The sequence below is a fragment of the Tupaia chinensis genome, unplaced genomic scaffold (assembly GCF_000334495.1).
Source record: "Tupaia chinensis unplaced genomic scaffold, TupChi_1.0 Scaffold000081_1, whole genome shotgun sequence".
Taxonomy (NCBI): Eukaryota; Metazoa; Chordata; class Mammalia; order Scandentia; family Tupaiidae; genus Tupaia; species Tupaia belangeri.
Genome location: NW_006159542.1, coordinates 310995 through 328268, shown reverse-complemented (window position 1 = coordinate 328268; position 17274 = coordinate 310995). Strand labels below are relative to the sequence as shown.

At 45.0% G+C, this 17274-nt stretch overlaps 1 protein-coding gene across 1 annotated transcript in view; it reads left to right on the top strand.

Annotated features, from left to right (window-relative positions):
- EPB41L4B (erythrocyte membrane protein band 4.1 like 4B) overlaps positions 1–17274 on the top strand; it is a gene marked incomplete at its 5' end in the record, with an annotated part of 173769 nt that overhangs the window by 123885 nt on the left and 32610 nt on the right. Inside the window, 3 exon segments of the mRNA XM_014585368.2 lie at positions 3724–3953; positions 7571–7689; positions 12786–12911. Coding sequence (XP_014440854.2) covers positions 3724–3953; positions 7571–7689; positions 12786–12911 — 475 coding nt within the window.

Genomic DNA, 17274 nt, shown 5'->3' with positions numbered 1-17274 from the left:
TCTTTCCCCCTGAGCTGGGCACAACCTCAGAAACCTTCTCAATCTTGCACTCCAAGCAGAGAGTGAGAATTAATTGGAGTTGGCACCAGAGATGATATCTCTTTGCCATCCCTCAGAAATTCTTACTCAGAGCTTTCCAACTCCACCCCCAGCCCCGAATGTATGCCAGACCTCTGCTCTAAGACGTCATTCCTTTTGGGTGTTCATTCTCACACTCATTATAACCATTGGAAGCTCAGTCAGAACTTTCCCTCCTCAAACAGCCCTCATTCTCCATTTCCTTTTTTCTGTTATTGATATGCCATTTGTCTGGTCCCCTAGGCTAGAAATTTTGAGTTTTCTGACCCTTCCTTGTTTCCATAGTCTCCCTTTCTTAGATCAAACCAATACCCCCATTCTGTCACTCTCTTCCTTCCAGTGTTTCTCTGCTTGGTTTGCTCCTCCTGCCTAGACAATTTCAGTGCCCACTCAGACCTTCAAAAGACTGGCAGCAGTGAGGAGAGCAGGCAGGGTGGAAGATGAGCCAAGTTATGAAACTCTCTCCCATTTTCTTTGTTCTGACCTCCCAGTCTGCACCTCCTTAGGAAATATATTATTCTCAACATATTTGAGAGACAGGAAAATAACGTTACCAGACTTTGGAGTCTGCTCTGCTATCATCAAATCTCAGCTCCCTGACGTCTTTAACCCTTCTTTCCTCCCCTTCCTTCCTTCCCTCCCTCTAGCTGTCCCACTTTCATGGAGTACCTATACCATACTGTGTATCAAACAATGTCTCCACATTTACAAACAAATTTATGAAATGTGGGGCATAGTAAGTACTGAATAAATGGTTAGGGGAAATGATGATACTCAGATCTGGAAATTTGCCCAGAAATCACCTAACCTGCACCATGGTATGGGGGGAGCTGGCGTCCCAAATGGCTTCCCAGATTCCACTTTAAGATTGGGGTAGAACTGAGACTAGAGCCCAGATGACTAACCCCACCTGGTATGCTGCCCTATTGCTGCTTCCATGGGAAGAGTCGAGTCCCCGTTTCAGGTTAGAGACTCAAGGATGGACCAGGACTCCTAGGAGCCAATGTCATGCCTTCTTCCACATTCTTACATCCTTTGCCCACCCTCACCCCCCACACACAATGGCATTGTCCCACCAAGAGGCAGCCAAGGTAGCTGAAAATTGTTCACCCATGCAAACACAAGGAATGGCTTTCCTATATGAAAGAGGGTTCTGTTTCAAGAATGTCTACCCATGGGACCAGCAGTTGGCATAATATAATGGCTATGTTGCTGGACTCCCATGTAGTCAACCGCAGTTCAAGTCCTGGGCACAGTGGCTTGAACTCAAGCTCAACGAGTGTGCGTGTGTGCCCAAGATCCCAAGGAGAATGGAGGAGAAGGGATTGTGGCGTGGCCATCCCCCCTGGAGGGGTGATTTCTTGCTTTCTGTCTCTGTCTTTCTGGTGAGCGTATGTGCCCTATAGCAAAACAAAAACAAAAACAAAAACAAAAACCAAACAAACAAACAAACAAAACTCTCAAAAAAAAACATGTCCACCCAAAATTTACTACACCCCCCCACCCAAAATTTACTACACCCCCACCCTCATGCTCGCTCTCTTAGAACACCTTCCCTAACACATGAACCTTCTGCTAGGAGGATTAATTACCTCAGTCTCTATGCTCCTTAGCAGTCTGTTCTAATATGACCGTAACTGATGAAATAATAGTTTCCTCTGCCCAGCTATGACTTCTTCAATGGCAGAGTGAAGGAGTGGACAGGAAAAATCCGGACCGTGGGAAGGAGCAGAAGGAAGATTAGCCCTCCCTGGAAGTGTGAGGAGGGAATCTATGCGGGTCTAAAAGTCTGAAGTTGGACCAGCCTCTGTAGCATAGTGGTTAAGCGAGGAGGATCCTATGTGACCTACCCACAGTTCACATTCTGGCCTGGGCAGCTTGAAAAACACAGCAGGTGTGTGCGCATTGGTGCCCCAAATCCCAACAGGATGGAGAAATAGAGGGGAGAGGATTGTGATATGTCACCTGCCATTGGGGGATGCTTCCTCCCTCTGCTCTCTTTTGTTTTTTTTCTCTCTCATTTTGGAGGTGATATGTCACCTGCCATTGGGGGATGCTTCTCCCTCTGCTCTCTCTTTTGTTTTTTTCTCTCTCTCTTTGGGCGTGCACACACCCTCTGGCAATTTTTAAAAAAAGAAAAAAGGTTCAAAATCTTCCTGAAGGAAAAGGTGTTTTATTTATTTATTTTTATTATATTTTTAAGGTATATATTCTGAAAGGTGCATGCTTTCACCAGACAGAAGCATCCCCAACAGAGCATAGTCATGCTGCAACCTTTTCCCTCCATTTCTCTATCCATGCACTCACTCTCTCACACACGGTATGCTTTTCAAGCCGCTGGGCCAAGACTTGAACTGGGTTGGCCATGTGGGATCTGCCTCCTTATGCACAGAGCTTAACTACTGCTCTGCAGGGTGGCCCAGGAATAGGTGTTTTAGCTATGTTGAGAGATGACGAAGATGTCCAGGGGACAGAAAGAGGCGAAAGCCACCAAGATGGGAAAAGAGTTGGGGTGTAGAGAAGGATGTAGCAGGAGATGAGGCTGGAGGAGAATAGAATATGGCAGTATCATGGGAGGCTGTCAGTGCCAGATAAAGAAATTTGGCTCTAATTCTGCAGACTGGGGCTTTTCATTGGGGCCCACTGAGAGGCTATGGACGGCCTGGAGTTGTGTGTGGAATGTTGGTTCCTTTTGCCTCAGGGAAGGTCCATGGTATTGAAAAGATTTCCAAAGGGGTTCCTGTCTGAAAGGTATAGAGGTGCATTCACACTCCTTGAGGAAGGAACGCCATGTTTACAAAGTAACAAGACTGGCACTTGGGCAATTGCTCTGTGAAGGACAGGCTGGTAAGCAAGAGTCTGGGTGGGAGACGGCATGAGCTTCAAATAGAGTAATATTGGTAAAAGCAGAGAGGACCCACTGGGATTAAGAGATGGTGTCTCAGTGGGGCCAGCAGGTGGCATGGTGGATAAGGTGCTGGACTCCTACCTGGCCAACTGTGGTTCGCACTCTGGACCTGACAGATTGAGGAGGATAGTGAGGAGAAGGCATTATGGCATGACCATCCTTCCTGGGGTGGGGGGAGTGATTCCTTATTTTCCTGCTCTATGTCTCTCTTGTCTCTGTCTCTCTCTGGCAAGCTCACATGCCCTAAAGAGAGAGACAGGGAGATGGTGTAGCAGTAATATTAACAAGGGCATGTTGGCGGTGACAGAGGAAGAGAAAGTGACTCCAAGACTTTAGGTTTGTGTCATGATCTTGTCATAGGATCATGAAAAATAATTTTCATCACTGTCTCACTTTCCTCCCATTTAGAGTCTATCTGTTTAAAACAGAAATTACATTGAAATAGATTGTGGCATGTGGTCAGACCATAATAGTTTTTCCTCCATTTCTCCATCCTGTTGGGATTTCAGTTAATTTTTTTTTAAGTGCCAGGTTTTAGGTTTCTGATACATAGAAATTTCCACTTCGTTCTTTCCCTTTGAGTACCACGTTGCCATTAGGTCTACAATAACCTTATGGATCTGTTGGTTGGTTGTATTTCTCTTGGTGTTTAATGCCTAGAGAACGTCTTTGAGAACACACGCAGGAATACCCAGGCATTTTGCTTGTCTAAATCCTGACTCCATCACCCTCCACAGCTACCCGCTCCCTTCCCCAGCACTCAGCAGCTCGGACAGGCTGCCGTTCGGCATTGAGGAGAACGGGGGCACCCCCTTCCTCACCAAAGCCCCAGGAAGGCATCACCACGCTCACCAGCACCAACACCAACATCAGCACCAGCACCACCCAAGCTATGGCCTCTCACTGACTTTGGAGAACAAAGAGGGGCCTTTGAGGTCCCCAAACTCCAGCACTAAGTCTCTTACAAGTAAGTAGGAGTGACGGGGCGGGGCAGGGATGGGGGGAGGGGGCACAGAGGAGGTGACATTGCAGGGCATAAGTGCCCTCCCCAGATCCTCAAGGCAGACCTTTTCAGTGTGGCATATGATGGGAGTTCTGTTCTGCTGGGCGGTTACCAGGTTTGGATAAGAGTGGACAAAAGGGGCCAGTCCCATAGTACCTCAGTTAAGTGATGCTCAGGTAAGCTGGGCCCCACATGGCCAACCAGGGTTTGAATCCCAACCCTGGCAGATTGAAAAGAACAGTGGGATGTATTCTTGCATCCAGAATCCTGACAGGATGGAGAATTGGGGGGGGGGAAGAATTGTAGCATGACTGGGCCCTATCAGGGATGCTTTCTCAATCTCTCCCTTGTCCACTCTTTCACATGTACGCATATATCCTCCGGCATTAAGGGGGGAGAGACAGCAGGTTGTATGGTGGTAAAGGCACTGTACTCCCACATGGTCGACCACAGTTCAAGTCCTGGATCTGGAGGCTTGAAAATCACAGTGGGTGTGTGTGCGTGCCCAAAATCCCAGGAGGAGAATGGAAAAGAAGGGATTGTGGCATGGCCAACCCCCACGGGGGTAGTTTCCCATTTTCCCTCTCACTGTATGTTTCTCAATGGTGAACACATGCACCCTATAGAAAACCTTTTTTTTAAAAAAAGTGGCAAAAACTCTGTATATTTAGGCAGAAGCAGTTTAGGGATATGATTTTGAGGGGTTCTTTTAGCATTATTTATTTATTTAATTCCATTTGCTATTATTATTATTATTATTATTATTATTATTAACTTGACCAGAGACAGGGAAAGCGAAAAATCAAGCTACTAGATCTGGGACTTGAACCACTGTCATCCATGTGGGAGCCCAGTGTCTTACCCACTATGCCACCTGTAGGCACCATCAGAATTTTGGACATGTACACACACACTGCCAGCGTGTTTTTCATGCCATCAGGGCCAGGATTTGAACTGCAGTTGGCCATGTGGGTTCTGGCTCCCTGTACATAGGGCTTACCCACTGTTCTACAGGGGACCCCTAGGAAACTCTAATGTTATCCCAGGACAGTAATAATCTCTCTGCCTTATTTCTTACCAGTGCTTAGCCTGTTCAGTGGCCAGCACTGGTTCAAGATATGGAAAAGAGAAAGAGGGAGGGAGGTGGTGGCTGGACTTTGTACTTTCCCGGTAACAGAAAACCGATACTATCCCATTTCAGACATCCCACTTCTGAGAGCGAGGTGTGTGAAGTAGATCCTTTCTGCCCAATGTTATGGGTCTCGGTGAGAGAAGTTGTAGGAATGAGCGTGAGCAAGGCCAGCAGTCGTGGTGACTGAAGTGCTGGATTCCCATACAGCCAACTGTGGTTTGAGTCCGGACATGGAGGCTTGCTTTCTCACTTTCTCTCTGTCTGTCTGTCTCTTTCTGGTGAGCACATGTGCCCTATAGCAAATTAAAAATAAATAAATAAATAAAATAATTCTTTTTTTTTTTTTTTTTGGAGAGGTTTTTGCTATAGGGCACGTGTGCTCACCAGACAGAGACAGAGAGACAGAAAGTGAGAAATCCCCCTCCCCCCCGGGGGGGGGGATGGCCACACCGCAATCCCTTCTCCATTCTCCTCTCAGGATCTTGGGCATGCACACACACACCCCCGGTGTGAGTTTTAAGCCACCGGGTCCGGGACGCGAACCACGGTTGACTATGTGGGAGTCCAGCGACATAGCCATTATGCTAACTGCTGGTCCCCTAAAATAATTATTTTAAAAAAGAAAAAGAAATGAGCACGAGCAGTTAGAAGCATTGTTAGCAATATGATGGTTTGCTTTTCATTTTCATCATTTAAACATTTTTAAAAAATTGCCAGAGGGCATATGCTCTTTGCTTTAGAGAGCCAGAGAGTGAAAATATAACCCCTAGGAGGGATGGTCATGTTGCAATCCTTTCTCCTCCCATTTCTCCCCCCTTTTGGGATTTTGGGCATACACACGCATCTGGCATGTTTTTCAAGCTGCTGGGTCTGGGACCGGAGCCACACAGTCGGCCGTGTGGAATCCAGCTGCCTTAATTACCATGCCACTGGTGGTCCAACAGAGTGCTCTTTATATCCATCAAATCTAATTTAAAAATAGACTTGGATGGTATATGTCTGTCATTTTATTTTTCTAGGAAAACTTATATTTTACCAAAGAATTCAGCATGTTTTTCAAGCTGCTGGGTCTGGGACCGGAGCCACACAGTCGGCCGTGTGGAATCCAGCTGCCTTAATTACCATGCCACTGGTGGTCCAACAGAGTGCTCTTTATATCCATCAAATCTAATTTAAAAATAGACTTGGATGGTATATGTCTGTCATTTTATTTTTCTAGGAAAACTTATATTTTACCAAAGAATTCATTTCTGATAGACTAAGGGTGAAAGCTGATTCTTTATCACACACAATTGGAAAAGCATTGAGGTAGAGACAAGGAGCTTCTAGTTCTCACTATTGAGCTGAATTTCCTCTTTGATCCTCCTTTCTTTTTTTTCTTTTTTAAAGTTTTTGCCACATGTGACTGCAGAAGACAGAGAGAGATATGAGAGGGAATATGAAAAATCACCTCCGGGGGGACGGCCACACCACGATCCCTCCTCCTCCATTCTTCTCTTGGGATTGGGCATACACACACACACGTGCCTAGTGTGATTTTCAAGCTGTCAGGTCCGGGACTCAAACAGCAGTTTACTGTGTGGGAGTCTAGCACCTTAACCACCATACCACCTGCTGGCCCCAGTCCTCCATTTTCTTGTCTATGGAATGGGGTAGGTGTTAAGATGACCACCAAGGAATCTTCAGTCTTACATGTCATAAGCCTGTGAGCTGCTGACACAGGACCAGCCAGTCTTCTCCTGTAGACCAAGGAACTCCTAACACACTTGATACTGAAGAATCTGAACTCTGTCACCTCCTCACTATCCACATGCCCTTGCCCTAGGCCCCACCTCATCCTGCTGTGTCTGGATGACTGTAACAGCCTCCTGTGGGGTGCCTGCTACAGCTCAGCTGCCACACAGTAGCTGCCTTTCGCTAGCTCTGCACAGGCCTGGACAAAGCCCACCTTCTGAGCATGACCACACACAGATCTCCATGGCCTGGCTCCACTGAAGTCTGCAGTCTTCTCCCCATGCTTCAAATCAATGGGTTTGATTTTTAAAAACAAGCATGGCTTTCCAGGGTACATTTATTTGCCTCTTTGCCTGAAGACTGAACTTTGCAATTTACCTGGTACTTTTACATTTTTAAAGTATTTGTATATGAATGACCTCACACAATAGCCACAGCAAGCCCAGAAGGTAAGTAATTTTACCTTCTTTTAGAAATGGCTCACTCAGAGAGGTAAATCAGCTTCCCAAGGGCCATACAGCTCATAAGTGAAGGAGTTAGGCCTGAAACCGTTACCTCTCGTGTTCTCACACCCCAACAGCCAGTGCATACTCCAGGGGTTCAGCTGCTGGAGGAGGGGGCTGCAGGCAGACAGGGTGCTGCGACTGGGCTCTGGCAAGCGTCCCTTACCCTCCGTATCTTCTCTCCTTCTTCATTTCCCCTGGCCACTTTGTAGAACTGAGTCCAGGACCTACTGCCCTGTTCAGTGAAGCCGCTGCCCATTTGAAGAAGCTGGAACTGGAAACCGTGAAGACTGCTGGGCCCTGGCCTGCTCTACACCTCAACATAAACAAGGTGCCTGGGCGGGGGGCTCTGCCAATAGCCTGAAGTCGGTGCCAGGGGAACCTCTGAGTACTGCCACGGCTGCCTCATAACCCATGTGCCTTTGTCTTGGAGGGATTTCTACACCCTTTTCTGACTTGCTCAGGATGCATTTGGGGAACACAAATCACTTAGCTTCTGTTTAGATGAACCGCAGCATGGACATCACCCTCAGTGCTTTGGCCAGTAGGCTAGATCTGCTAACTGTCTCTCTCTCCTAGACCTTAAGCTTCACAAGGGAGCATCTACATGGACCTCATTCCATTCTCCCCCCTACCTCCCTCTGACAGTGCCTGGCACACAGCAGCTGTTCAGTACTCATTTGCTGACGGAAGGAAGGGAAGGGAAAAGTCAGGAGGAAGAGACAGAGCAGAAGTGAAGTTTCCTTTTTGTGAAACTTGCTCTTAGATCCAAGTGGGCAGTCTTATAAGAGCCAACATTTATCTTAGAACTGGAAATGCCAGTGCTGGGTTTCATCTCTCATTTAGTTCACCCTTCTCAACATCTGAGACCAGAAGGGAGCAAATAACCTTTTCAAGGCCACACAGCAGGGGCGAATCCTCCAGCCTGACTCCCAGGCCAGGGGCCTTTGTACTCCATCATGCTTCGTTTCCTATGCTAGGTTCTTTGGTGCTAGAGAGGTTTGCCCTGATAGTTCTTCATAGTGGGGGGCTGTCCTGTGCAACAGTAGGGTGTTTTGCTGCATCCCTGATCTTAACCCATTAGATGTCAGAAGCAACCTTCATTCAGTCATGATGACCAAAAATGTCTCCAGACATTCTTATCACATATCCTCTGAAGGGCAAAATCACCCCACCTGGAAACCACCATTGTCCCTAAACGCCAGCCAGAAAGAATTCCTCCTGGGGCTGGTAGGTGACGGGGTGGTTAAGGCACTTGACTCCCACATGGCTGACCATGGTTTGAGTCCCAGACCTGACAACTTGCTTTCTCACTGTCCCTTTCTCTCTCGTTCTCTCCCTCTGGTCAAATTAAATAATAATTAATTAATTAATTTAATTAAATAAAGAATTCTTTAAATTAAACAAAAAGAATTCTTTCTGCTGGATGGCACTCAAATCAATCCATTGATAAATCTTAATTGAACAGGCCTGTATTAGATGCAGGGGATGCAACCCAACACATCATGTTTCTCCTGTCTTAGTCTTCTTTCCCTCAGTCTCTGGCTTCTCTACTTTTCTTCTGCAAAACACATGATATATGGTTTTAATGGGGACTCATCCAGAGTGTGACAAAATCCAAAAATATTTTGCAAGGAAATACAGCACACTGTGCAGCAGAGAACTCACAAGCTGTGTGGTAATGTGCAGTTGCCATGACTACTGGTGGGACAGTGGCAATAGTGGCTCGTTCTGGGCGCAGGTGTATCCAAGATACCTGTGGGTTATTGAGCACTTTCCTAGAGCTTGCAGTAACTTCCCTCCTTCTCTTCCACTCAGAGAAATGCATCAGTACTCACTTGAGCTAGAGCGATGTGATCTACAGATTACCGACTTTGTCCTAACACATAAGCAAAGTCTGGGTAAAGTATCCTTTATCCAAGATGCTCAGAAACAGATGTGTTTGGATTTAGGAACATTTGCATGTATTTAATGAGACATTTTGAGGATGGGATCCAAGTCTAAAGATGACATTCATGTATGTTTCATGTACACCTTATACATGTAGTTGGCAGGTAATTTTATACAGTATTTTTGTATTACTGCATTTTGACTGTGATCTACCATGTGAGGGCAAGTGTAGAATTTTCCACCTGTGGCATCATGTTGACATGCAAAAGACTGCATATTTTAGAGCATCTCACATTTTGGATTTTCAGATTAGGGATGCTTGACCTGTGTAATACGTCACACTGTGATTCTTTAGCATTAATAAAACTTTCCTCGCACTAGACCTCCCTGCTTACCATTATGCCATAATTAGAAACTGCTGGCTTGCTAATTTTTATTATTTATTTATTTATTTATGGGGGCCAGAGGGAGATTTTTTGCTATAGGGCACGTGTGCTCGCCAGAGAGACAGAAAGAGACAGAGAGACAGAAAGTGAGATATTACACCTCCCAACCCCCCAGGGGATGGCCACACCACAATCCCATCTCCTCCATTCTCCTCTCAGGATTTTGGGCACGCACGCACATGTGCCCGGTGTGAATTTTTAAGTCCCTGAGTCACAGTTGACTACATGGGAGTTCAGTGACATAACCATTATGCCGTCTGCTGGTCCCAGGCCCGGTGTGAGTTTTAAGCTGCCAGATCCAGGACTCAAACTATGGCCGGTCATGTGGGAGTCCAACAATGTAACCATTATGCTATCTGCTGGTCCCTTGTTTAGCTTTGAAAAGTTTTTTCACCCAGGCTCAAGAATCAAGAGTCCTCTGATTCTTCTCCGGTTGCATAGAGTCCTATTCTTGCTTTAGTAATAACAAGTCATTTTCACTACCCAATTTCAAATTTGTGCCCAAATTTGTCACAGGAATTTAAATCTCATCAGATTTCAAATGTGTAAGCGATTCGTATAAACATCTTAAATACACATCTGATCATTTCTTTATCCCCAAATAACATCCCCAAACAGATGGACGATTTCCAATTATAATAAAACCAAAGCCCAATAGTGATTCATTTGTATGTTTGGCAATCTGTATTTCCATATTGAACAACAAAGTATCTTTCCACAGTTCAAACTGATTGAATGTAAATAAAAAAACATGGTCATTCAAAAAAGAGAAATCACACATTCTTGGGATCAACCTCCAGTCTGAAATTAGTCTGTAATTCAGACTAATTTATCTCAGATAGAGATGCCTTTTAAATAAACAAATTCATAAAATGATGCACAACTTTTCCAGAATTTACTATGACCTTTGCCTGAGTCTGTTCATGCAGTTGAACATTACTGTTCTTGCTTTGTCCAGATCAAACAGTAACAAGCCAGTGGGGATTTTACACCCAGAAATGCAGTTCAGAATGATTAACGGGGAAATCAATGCTGAATGCTCATTCTTTCCTTATTTTAGCAGCATTCCAGTTTTTATAGTAGGTCTTCAGTCATTTCTGTCTATAACTGCATCCCCTTAAGCAGTCATCAGAAACCTCAAAGGAGCTTTGCAACCAGTTTTGTCATTCTATCCCAGCACTCCATCCCGAAAAATCTTAAATCTAATTTAAAAATGAACTCTTAGGAACCAGCAGTTAGCGTAATGGCTATGTCGCTGGACTCCCATGTAGTTGACCGCGGTTCGCGTCCTGGACCCAGTGGCTTAAAACTCACACCGGGTGCGTGTGCATGTGTGCCCAAGATCCCGAGAGGAGAATGGAGAAGAAGGGATTGTGGCGTGACCATCCCCCCTGGGGGGTGATTTCTCACTTTCTGTCTCTATGTCTCTCTCTGTCTGGCGAGCGCACGCACCCTATAGCGAAAACCTCTCCAAAAAAAAAAAAGAACTCTTCAGGGGCCAGCTTAAAACTCACACCGGGTGCGTGTGCATGTGTGCCCAAGATCCCGAGAGGAGAATGGAGAAGAAGGGATTGTGGCGTGACCATCCCCCCTGGGGGGTGATTTCTCACTTTCTGTCTCTATGTCTCTCTCTGTCTGGCGAGCGCACGCACCCTATAGCGAAAACCTCTCCAAAAAAAAAAAAGAACTCTTCAGGGGCCACAAGCAGTGAAAACCTCTCCAAAAAAAAAAAAAAGAACTCTTCAGGGGCCACAAGCAGTGTGGTGGTTAAGGTGCTGGATTCCCACATGGCCAATTGTAGTTCAAGTCCCAGACCTGGAAGCTTGAAAAGTCATGCTGGGAACACGCGCATGTATCTAAAATCCCAGGAGGAGGGTGGAGGAGAAGGGATTGTGGTCTAGTCATCCCCCCGGTGGGTGATTTCTTACCCCCCCCCAGTGTGTACAAAAATCTAAAAAGTTAATTAATTAACTGTTCATACATCAATGAAGACATCCATTCAAGTACTAAACAAATATCTTAATGTTATAAACACAAGGTAAATTATCTAAAGGCTACACTGTAAATCTTGTTTTTCAAAATAATTAAGTTACTATTTGCCTAAAGGAAAAAGTTGAGTCCCTAGGATAATAAATCTGGTCAAACCAGCCAGTTCTTTAAACCTAACTGGATGGCTTAGGATTCCTAGCATCCTCACACCTGATGTCCTTTGTTATTGTTGTTCTATTTTCTTTCCTAACCCAAAACCTTTTTGCTTTTTAAAAAAAAAAAAAATTGCTGTAGGTTGTATGCACTTATTGGAGAGAGAGAAAGAGAAAGAGAGGGAAAAAAGTGAGAAAGCATCCCCCTGGAGGGGGCGGTGGCCACACTGCAATTCCTTCTCCTCTATTCTCCTCTTGTGATTTTGGGCATGCATCTGAAGTGTTTCTTTTTTTTATTTTTGAGAGGTTTTTGCTATAGGGCACGTGCACTTGCCAGAAAGACAGAGAGACAGAAAGCAAGAAATCACCCCCCGGGTGGTATGGCCACGCTGTAATCCCTTCTCCTCCATTCTCCTCTCGGGATCTTAGGCACGCACGCACACGCGCCCGGTGTGAGTTTAAGCCACCAGGTCCGGGGCTTGAAATGTGGTCAACTACATGGGAGTCCAGTGACATAGCCATTATGCCAACTGTTGGTCCTGCACCTGAAGTGTTTTCCAAGGCATTGGGTCCAGGATTTGAAACACACAGTCAGCTATAGGGAACCCAGTTGCCTTAACCACCATGCCCCTGTCTGGCCTGGCATAATTTTTCTTCTCACTATATCATCATCCTTTAAAAATGGTCCTAGTAAGGGAAAACGCTGAGATTTAAATCCAGATCTTCTGTCTTCTGATATATCATTTCCCTATTTCTCAAGAGAATGACATGTGCTTGTGAATCCTCTGTGAATAGTAAAGCACTGGTTAAAAAAAAACTAGGAGTTGGTGACACATCTGTCTGTGTATTTAGATCTATGAGCTATTTGAAGCTATGATTTTGGGGAAAAGTTAATGCACTTATTTTCTTCTTCACCTACAATCCGTTGCCCATGTTTTTGTTTGTCTCAGGCTGAAGAGAAGAAAGTTTCTGAGAAAACTCTCCAGACCCCACTTTTGCCTTCCCCGGCGGCAGATCATGTGAAGTGTAACATTCTGAAAGCCCAGCTGGAGAATGCGTCCCGCGTGAATGCCCAGGTGCGTGGAGCCTGTGTGTTACAGCGTATCCTTAATGCTATGGAGAAGACAAGGCATCCCAGGACTGAGATGTTGTGTCAGTCAGGGTCCAGCCAGGAGACAGGAACCACTCCTCGGATGTGAACTGAGACTTTAATATAAAGAATTATTGGGGCTGGCAGGTGGCATGGTGGGGGCCCTGGACTCCCACACAGCTGACCACAGTTTGAGTCCCAGACCTGGTGTCTTACTTTCTTCTCTCTCTTTCTCTCTCTCTCTCTCGTTCTGTCCCTCTCTGGTCAAATTTAAAAATAGTAATAATAAGTAAATACATTAAGTTAAATAACATATTTCTTTGAAAATAAAAGAATTACTAACTCGTAGACAGTTACTAAGTAGTTAAGTGAAAGGGCAAAAAGAGAATCTGAAGGCAGTGGTTCTCAAACGTTAATGTAGAGCCAGCTGGGGTTGTAGTGGTAAGGTAACACTCTGCAAAGCTGGACTCACATGTGAAGGTCCAGGGTTCGCATCCCAAGACTTCCTTGTGCACACTGAATGTTCATGTGTGCCCATGATCCAGGCTGACTGAGGCTGGGGATAGATTGTGACATGAGGACCCTCTTAGGGGTGGTACCACTCTCACTCTCTCTCTCTCTCTCTCTGAAGAGATAAACAAACTTTTTTTTTGAAAGTTAATGTGCAAAAGGCTCATCTGAAGAGCTAGGCCAGTAAATTGTGGTGATGGCTCATAATTTTGTATTTTTTTATTTTTTAAGATTATTTTTCATTGGGCCAACTTGGTAGTATGGTGGTTGAGGCAGCTGGATGCCATAAGGGCAACTGTATGGTTCAAGTTCCAGACCAGTGGCTTGAAACACATGCCAGGTGCATGTGAGTGTGTGTCCAGAGTCCCAAGAGGAAAATGGAGGAGAAGGGATACAGAGTAGCCATCCCCCTGGGGAGAGCTCCTCACTTTCCCCTGAGTGCATGTGCCCTATAGCAGAAAAAGAAAAGAAAAGGAAAATGGGAAAAAAGATTACTTTTAGTTCATTTCTTTATTTCTTCCATGATACAGAGAGAGAGGGAGAGACAGGCATCCCCAACTGGGTCTCCACGGCCTCATCTAGCACAGGCACATGCACTGCACACATATCCAGCATACTCAGGGAGGCTCTAGGACACGAACCCATGACCTTTCCCATGTGGGTCCAGTTGTGTTACCGCTGTGCTATCACCTGGACCTCATAATTCTCTATTTCTTTCCCTCTGCCCCCAACCCCTATAATTCTGCATTTCTAACAAACTCATAGGACTATACTTGGAGTCATACCACTTGAAGTTCCTAGAGGTAGCAACTGCAGAAAGCACTTTCTATTCCTACAGCTGAGGAAACAAATATGCTGCAAATATTAGATTTATTATATTTCAAATTTTAAAATATTACATTGGAGGAGGAGACCTGTGAGATGAAACTTAGACTTTTGAGCAGGGTGCAGTGTGGCCAGTGCTGGTATTTCTGAGCTCTTACAATAGCCCCTGTGGGGTCTGGACCCAAACTGAGAGGAGAGGGCAGCAGAGATCAACACTGGATCTGTGAGCTTTGAAAAATACCACCAAGATTCAGTTACTGCTATGGGAGGAATTGCCACTGCCAGGGTGAAGAAGCAAAGCTGGGGTGGCTCACAGAAGTGGGAAGCAGACAGAAAGATGCTGGTCCCTTCCCACAGATGCCCCCTGTTGACAAAACCTCTCATGGAGTGAATGGCATAGCTCTCAGCTCCAGCTCTAAGTAAGAAAAGATTGGAAGGATGGGTTTGGAGATGAGAGATGATAATTTAATAACTGCCGTAGGGACCAGCAGTTGGCATAGTGGTTAAGGTACTGGATCCCCACATGGCCAACCACTGATTGAGTCCTGGACCTGGCAACTTGAAACTCATGCCGGGCGCATGTGCTTGTGTGCCCAAAATACTGAGAGGAGAATGGAAGAAAAGGGATGGTAAGATGGCCATCCCCCCTGAGGGGTGATTTCTTACTTTCTCTCTCTCTCTGTCTCTCTGTGTGTGTGTCTCTCTCTGTCTCTCCTGTCTTTCCAGCAATCGTACATGCCCTCTAGTAAAATCTCTTCAAAATAAATAAATAAATAAAAATAATTGCTATAAATTTTCTGACTTGCGCCCATGACATATATCATTAGTTGATCACTACACACTTTCTCTCAAACCCTGCACGCGTCCTCAGAAAATATTCTACACAGCATGCCAAGGAGATAATACCAGCTGATCAGAGTTGATGCTCAAGAAACTAGAAACCCTAGTGCCGTATTTGCCCTGGAAACATAGCATAGAAAGCTACAGTTGTCCATGATTTCTTTAGAAAATATCTTCCTTCTTTATTCCTCATGAAACTTATATCTGTGCCTGAGTTACCAATGATAAATATTCAGAAATCTCTTATGTTATTATTTCCATTTATGTGTGTTGCAAACTGAATCATTTAGGTCCTTCCAGAACATACCATGAAAGACAAGAAAAAACTTGAACAGCTTTTACCATTTTGGGGTTGTGAGATAAACAGGAAGCAGTAAGGTATAAAACATGAGTTTCAAGGTCAAAAGTCTAGAATTGAATATTGATCGACTGTTTATCAGTAATGTCAATTAAGCCTTTTTGTTAACTTTGTGAGCCTCAGGCTTCAAGTGCAAAATGGAGATAGTAATACCTACCACTTAGGTTCTGGTGAAGATTAACTGAGATGATCTATGTGAAGTGCCTGGTATGATGGATTGCTCTACCTTTGTGGGGGTACTGACAGTAACAATCACAGTTGTGATATGACGAAGTTGTGGGGGATACTGATTGCTTACAACTAACAACAATAGCACTTCTTTCTTTTGTAAAATGATTATTTCTTGAGACCAGCAGTTGGCGTAATGGCTATGTTGCTGGACTCCTATGTAGTCAACTGCGGTTCAAGTCCTGGACCCAGTGGTTTAAACTCACGCCGGATGCATGTGCATGCGTGTCCAAGATCCTGAGAAGAGAATGGAGGAGAAGGCATTGCAGCATGGCCATCCCCCCGGGGAGTGATTTCTCACTTCTTGTCTCTCTGTCTCTCTTTGTCCTTCTGGCAAGTGCATATGCCCTATAGCAAAACCTCTCCAAAAAAATTGTTTCTTTAATTTTATTTATTATTATTACTATTTTTTTAAAAAATTGCTATGGGGCACATGTGCACCAGAGAGAGAGAGAGAGAGAACAAGCCACCAGGTCTGGGACTTGAACCACGGTCAGCCATGTGGGAGTCCAGCACCTTAACTACCATACCACCTGCTGGCCCCACTTTTTACACCATAACTCGGTTGCTGTCCAATCACACACTGAGTTATATCAGTTACAGTCACAAATTGTCTTGATTCTACTTTCATTATTTTGAAGCATGCCATATTTATACTATCATAGAACACCTATCTCACAGTTTACTGATATTATCTACATCAGAAAGTTCTGTCATGGTCTCAGTGACCCCTAGCTGTACATGTGTTGTCTGCAGAGGAGCCATGTTTCTGCTCCAATGAGGAAGTGTAGTACGTTGAAAATATTTCATTTTGTAAAATGTAAGCAAGAGATGAGAAATAGGTAAGAAGGAAAAACATCCTGGCCTAACAGACATAGAGGAGGAGCCCAAAAGCAGGAAAGAACCAGCAGTTAGCGTAATGGCTATGTCACTGGACTCCCATGTAGTCGACAGCGGTTCGAGGCCTGGACATGGTGGCTTAAAATCCACGCCAGGCGTGTGGGCATGTGTGCCCGAGATCCCAGAATGGAGGAGAAGGGATTGTGGCGTGGCCATTCCCCCTGTGGGGGGGGGGTGATTTTTCACTTTCTGTCTCTCTGTCTCTGTCGGACTGGCGAGTGCACGCGCCCTATAGCAAAAACCTCTAAAAAATAAAATAAAAAATAAAAAGCAGGAAAGGAGAATGGGGTGAAGAAGTGGAATCAGTCATTTTAGAGCAGTCTTTCCCAAGATGTGAGAGGAGTGCTAGACCTATGGGATGCTCCCTGATAATTTTAGAAATGCAGCACATGAATCCCCCAGACAGTCCCAAAGTGCACTGGCTCTAAGAAGTCCAACAGGAAAGAAGCCTGTTTACTTTCTTTCACACCTACCTGGCCCCAGAACATTTTGCACAGTAGCTTCCTCTGTCATCTGTAGAACTAGTTTTCACAGGCACACAGTGATATGCTTTGGGAATCTCTGATTATCAGTGTTCTAAAGAGTTGTGATAGAAGAGGGGAGAGCTGATGCACAGCCAAGCATACCGCTAGGGGTTTAATCATGATTCTCTATTGGCATCCATGCAGACCACGGATGTAGGGCAAGG